This window comes from Gekko japonicus, unplaced genomic scaffold, assembly GCF_001447785.1.
Source record: "Gekko japonicus isolate JY-2015 unplaced genomic scaffold, Gekko_japonicus_V1.1 scaffold386, whole genome shotgun sequence".
Lineage (NCBI taxonomy): Eukaryota > Metazoa > Chordata > Lepidosauria > Squamata > Gekkonidae > Gekko > Gekko japonicus.
Window position 1 is genome coordinate 990,789 of NW_015163100.1, and position 6,455 is coordinate 997,243.

Sequence of the window (6,455 nt, forward strand, 5' to 3'; positions counted from 1 at the left end):
TGAAGTCATCTTGGAGAGTCGCTCTGGCATCGGGTACCATCTGGTGACGATCCTGTGCATCTGCAATTTCGTTGAGATGACCGGCGAAGTCATCAATTTAGATTCCCATATTTGCTGCCATTGAAGGGGAGTTATGGTGTTTCCACAATCATGTTGCCAATGTTGTTGCTGTCTCGTTGGTGCTTCTCCTTTTTGATGAATTAGGACATCGTATGTCGCTGTGATCATACCTTTAGACACTGTGTTTTTGGGATCAATTAGTTTTTCAAAGGGAGTCATTGGGACTTTCAGTAAGTAGGTTAGATCCAAGTGTTGAACCATGTGATTTAGTTGGAGGTAAAAAAACCATGGAATAGGTTTTTCCAATTTGTTTTCTAGTAGCATTTTAGATGAGAGGCCATCTTTTGTCATAATATCAATCAAACGAGTTAAATCTGCTCTCTTCCAGCTTTCTATTATTCCAGTGTCACATCCAGGTAAGAACCAGGATTGAGAATGAAAAGATGTGAACCTTGAGTATTTTGGGAGTAATAATGAACGACAAGAGTCCCAATTCTTCAGGATGGCTGTCAGAAATATGTTGTCTTTTATGCTGCAAGGACGCTCACCTGATGCATTCCAAATGCACTCCTGGATCGTGATAGAAGATATCAATGGGGTTAATGGTTTGACCCAATCTATATTGTTGCCATGGCGCAGCATCTTAATTATAGGGACCAACATTGTCGCTTTGTAATACAGCCGCAAGTCTGGATAGTTTAGCCCACCTTGTGAAGGCCTCTTCCTAAGTGTCATAAAGTTTGTCCTCGGTCGTTTACCTTGCCAAAGGAATGAGTTTAATGTTTTTTGCCATTTGTTAAGTGTGTCATTTGATAATTCTATAGGAATCGTACGAAATAGATATAATAGTTTAGGTAGAATGAATGACCTAATTAAGTGCATTCTGTCTAAGTAGCCCAGTTGAAGCTTTTCCCATTTGTTCAGTTCACTTTTGATTTCTGAGAATTTGGATTGATGATTTTGGGGATACAGATCAGCTATTTTCCTGGTTAGGTGTATTCCCAGGTACCGAAGAGATTTGTTAGTCCATTGATATTTGTATTGTTTTTTCAGATGTTGCTCCGTAGATAATACCAGATTTAACGGCATTATGAGAGATTTGGAGTGGTTGACCTTAAGTCCTGAAATTACGCCAAAATCCTTTAAGGTTTGCTGCAAGTGGAACATAGATGTATCAGGATTTGTCATGTATACCAGCATGTCATCTGCGAAAAGGCTCAATTTGAAGATTTGGGGACCCACCGTGATTCCTTGGATGTTTTCATTGTTTCTGACTTCAGCCGCCAAAAGCTCTAAAGCCAGGGCAAAAAGTATCGGCGACAATGGACAACCTTGCCGGGTGCCTCTCTTTAGCGGTATGGTCTTAGATGACAATCCATTTATTTTGATTTGAGCAGTTGGAGATTTATAAATTGAGGTGACAGCTCGAAGGAACCTAGATCCAAAACCCATGTAACATAGTAATGCAGTCAGGTACAATGTTTCCAGGGAGTCAAACACTCTCTATATCAAGTGATAAGAGTATTGATTCTACTTTTGATTTTTCACATGACGACATAATATTCAGTGTTTTAAAGATGTTGTCTGTTATGTCTCTACCTGGTACGAAACCCGTTTGGTCTTGCTGGATGTAATTTGCGATGAATGACTTCGTTTTTTTGGTTAAAATCGCTGTAAAAATTTTATAGTCCTGGTTCAGGAGTGATATTGGACGATAAGATGCTGGGTTTGAGCCTTCTTTTCCAGGTTTTGGTATTGCTATTATGGCTGCTGTGCTCCAAGATGGAGGGAGTTGTCCAGTCAATAGTATATTGTTGCAGGCGTCTGCCAAAGGATTGATCAATATGTTAGCAAATTTCTTATAGAACTCCGGTGGATATCCGTCCGGACCGGCTGATTTGTTATTTTTCAAGTTCTTTATGACTTCAAGGATTTCTTGCGGCTCTATAGTTCTTTCTAGAATTTCACGGTGTTCTTCAGTAAGTTTTTTGATATGTATGTTCGATGTTAAATAAGTTTGAATATCTTCAGAGGAGGGTTTAGATGATTTATTTATTTATTTATTTATTTATACTTCGACTTGCTATACCGCTCTAACCATGGAGGGTCTCTGGGCGTTTTACATATATTGAGTTCTAAGAACACTTTGATCCCTAACTTGGGCCACATGATACAGGGGCGGGGCTGCCTACCGGCACCCAGGTGATGAGCGTTGTTGTTGCTCCAGTTCAGCTTCTTCCAGGCAGTCTCTGGTGTTTTCAGGGCGACTCTCGTCGGCGGGACTGTGCAGGCGCATGACCCATGTCCGCTTCGGCTCCGGCTCTGTCCGTTAGGCTCCGCCATGCCCGCGTTACACGTCATCGTGTGCCTCCCGGTCTCCGCCTCCACCAGCCGCACGATGTTCTGCTGGCCACCAGGGATTGCTCTGTCGACGTTTTGTTGCTGCTGCATCGCCATCCGCCTCCACTGCCAATGCTTGCCGCCGCCGATGTTTCGTCGCTGTTTGTGCCGTCACCACACACCTCGTCGGAGGAGGATGCCCCCTACCCATCTAAGGGTAGGTACCCATTTGTCTACTCGCTTAGTTGTTAATTGCTTTCGAGCCGCTGGGTGGGCGGGAATATAGCGATTGATAGAAGTATGATGAATATAGCGATTGATAGAAGTCCGCAAAGACTTTGTTAATTGATATGGGATCCGTATGTGCTTTCCCTTACTGGTCTTTGACAGATAGTATATTTCTGGATAGTCTTTTGTCTTTGACTCGCCAGGATAACAGGCGCAAGGTTTTTGTTGAGTTAATCCAGTACTTTTGTTTCACATACAGGAGATTTTTTTGTATTTGCGAACTGTCCATTAGTTCTAGTGCTTTACGCTCGGATAATAGTTTTCTATAAACTTTAGTGCTCCCTGTCGTTTTATGTTTTCCTTCTAGAAGCTTGATCTTGTTTTGTATAACCTCCCTTATAGCTGTTTTTTCTTTGTTCATTAAGATGACCTCTAAGTACTACTTTCAGTGCGTCCCAAGTCATTGAAGAAGACGTTTCTCCTGTGCAGTTTTCCTTTAGATATTGGCGAATATGTAAGTCAATTGATTCTATGCTTTGGTCGTTAAGCAGTAGAGATTTATTAAGTGACCAAGTTTTGTGCCAGATTTGTTTGGAATATGACTGCAGCACACAGTTCACCTCTGCATGATCGGACCAGGTGATTGAACCTATTGCTGAATCTATGACTGTGTGAATTATGCTATCAGATACTAGGATATAATCAATGCGCGTGTATACCGCATGTCTGGCAGAATAGAAGGTAAAGTCCTTATCAGTTGGATGGATATATCTCCATGTGTCTATTAATTTATATTGCTGTAATAATTCTTTTAAACCTTGGTCAGGGCCTCGATCATTGGAGCGATCTATGTCTTGGTTCATTATTAAATTAAAGTCCCCTCCAAGTATTATTTCCCCCTCATGGAAGGTTTCTAATGCTGCCAAAATATCAGTTAGGAACGAAAGCTGTGCTACATTGGGTGCGTACACTGAAGCCAGTGTAACTAATTGCTCATTAAGATGGCCTTTTATGAAAATAAAGCGGCCGTTAGGATCTGCTAGTGTAGATTGATGTTGAAAACGGACTTTGTTGGTGAGGAGTATTGCAACTCCCCTCGATCTGGAGTTCCCTTTAGCATGATACTGATGTTGCTCATTTTGCCTTGAGTTCTAGTTGGTTCTTAGAATGTAGATGGGTTTCTTGCAGCAGAAACACCTCTGAGTTGGTTTTGGACAAATATGTTAAAACCCTCTTGCGCTTGACTAAATTGTTAAGACCTCTGATATTTTGTGATGTGACCTTCCGGGTGGCATTCATCGTGTTTGATTATTACTGTTGTGGTACAGAGAAACTAAATAGGATGTGACCAATACGCCAGAAGTTACAATATTTTGGTTCTGATGAATAGGAGAAGAGATCTGAAGTTAGGAATAAAAATAAGCCTGCGGGCCATTTATTACACTTTCAATTAAAGATTTATGCTTAAGAATTGCTTATACCTTTGCTGCAAGTCCAGTACCTCGGTAGAACTATGAGATAGTATTGTATTTTAATAAATAAGTTTTGTCAGTTAGAATAAAGCTGCCCTCTTATACTTAGCGTCAGAATATGATGTTCTTGACAACCCTGTAATAAATTTTTAGAATTGATTAATAAAAATTCCTTAAGCGATTACGGTTGCTTGAAATTTCAATTTACCAAATATTTTATAAAATCAAGTTGGTCTCACTATAATTAATTAGATCACTTATAATAACAAGATGTAGTTGATTATAACTTAGTAAATTTAAAAATTGAATTAAAAAAGTATCTTTATAACTTATAATTATGTATGGAATTAACTGGACACTCAATTAATTTAAAATTACCTATCAATCATACATTAATAAATTTAGACTCCTCAGAGTAAAAGGCGATTAATTGTGTCTTGTAGGTATTAACAGATTTTGCGAATTTAATACAAACAATAGAATAAAAAACCACCACACACCGTTAATCACCCTTGAGTATAAGCTTAAATCCATATCAATAAGGAAATGACGTGCAAAGTTAGATGCTTATTTCTGTAGTTATTCAGACAGACAATGACTCTTAATTATAGAATGAGGTCTCAGCAATTAGTTAATGAGAAAAGAAATGACAACAAACACGTAAAAATGTCAGTCCCACTTAGCCTGGCAAGTTTAATTAACCCCCCAAGCTAACAGAGAACACTCTGAATAAAAAGGACTGTTAGATACTGTATGTGAGTAAACAACCCTCCCCCCTCCCCCCGAACTTATGCATTTCACTTCATATTTTTTAAAAAACTATCAACCAGATCTTGAAACGTGTTCTCAGAACCTAGAAGATTGAATACCTTAATGCTAACTCATTATACAAACTGTAAACTGCAAACTGGAACTTTTTAATTTCATTTTCCCCTCAGGACTACCATCATTCACTATTAAACACTTCTGATGATCTGCTTGCTGTCTTTGCTCGGGGATGGCGGATGCTCCCGTTTACGAGAAGCTTTGCTAGTGTCCATTTGCGGTGTGATGTGCAGAGCCTGTAAAAGCTTGAGCCCGACTTCTATTTTTCTTACATTATAAAGTTCGTCTTTAACATTCACTTGTAGATTAGTCAAGTTCTGCCATCTGTACTGGATCTTAGCTTGCCTTAACGCTTCTGTGACTGGGCGCAGATCTCTCCTCCTGCTCAGTACTTCTCTTGGTAGATCGGGAAAGACTTGAATAGGGGCTCCGTCATATGATAGCAATCCTTTTGCCCGTGCAGTTTCTAAAATTTTCCTTCTAGTCCTGAAGTCAGGCACTTCGATTATAATGCCCCTGGGACCTCTGAAACGTGTAGGTTCTGCCGCGCCTATGTGATACGCAGATAAAATTATGGGGACGACGCCATCTTCTAAGTTCATTTCCCGCGCTAGCCACTCTGCTAAAAAGATCTGAAGAACGATATTATTCTCAACTTTTTCTTGGAAACTTCTTAATTTTAAATGGGTCTTACGAGCCGCGGTTTCCAACGCCACCACCCGGTCCCGTAAAAACTCAGTTTCATTTTGTAAGACATCTTCATCCGTTTTTAAATTGGTGCTTATTTCTTGGGCTTGCTCCGCTGTGTGACTGACCTTGTTTAAAGAGACTGAGAGCTCCGCAATCTTCTCAGTTAGTGGTGCTATGAGAGCCGACATGCTATCTAATAATTTTTTCTCCATGTTCGCAAACATGTTTAAGAGAGACGCCTCAGATGGTGGGTTGTTGGGCAGAGCCGTTGAAGCCGCGTCAGTCGCCATTCTAACGGTTTCCTCAGGGCCCTTGTTGAGAGTTTTGCCGTGAGATGTCTTCAAAAAGTAATTTTGAGTATTTTGGGGAGTTGCCGTATTTGCTGCAGCTTTAGCTGAGTCAGTTCTGCCCATTCTTTTAACAATCTGTAGTTTCTAGGTTAAATATTCATCTAGTTCGGGGGTTGAAAGGGTCGGAGCTAGGGTTTCAAGCGGCTGCCTCCATCGGACCCAGCGCCACGCCCCCCTGGTTGTTTTTTAAAGTCTCTAGCAAGTATTCTCAAAAAAGTAGAATACCTTGGCTGCAAAAATTGCCAAAGAGAGTGTAGGTTGAGGATAGAAGCACACGGAGCACCTCACTGCATGTCTATCCTCGTTGAGCTCCGACCGCCATCCTGAACCCAGGTCTTCCTGATCCAACGTTAAGACTAGCCCTGTTCATGCATTCCAGTGAAATGGGGCTTCCCCGCCTGAGGGCATTTCTGGAATTTTGATGAGAGGCTGCTCTCCCCCCCCCCTCCTGAAGCAATCCTGATCCAAGGAGGCAATGGGGGGGGGGGGG

At 41.0% G+C, this 6,455-nt stretch overlaps 1 protein-coding gene across 1 annotated transcript in view; it reads right to left on the bottom strand.

Annotated features, from left to right (window-relative positions):
• Positions 1-2,517, bottom strand: part of LOC107106524 (B-cadherin-like) — a 21,293-nt gene extending 18,776 nt beyond the window's left edge. The window contains exon 1 of the mRNA XM_015406691.1: positions 2,253-2,517. Within this exon, the coding sequence (XP_015262177.1) occupies positions 2,253-2,517 (265 nt within the window). The remainder of the gene's footprint in view (positions 1-2,252) is intronic.
• Between the last annotated feature and the right edge of the window lie 3,938 nt (positions 2,518-6,455).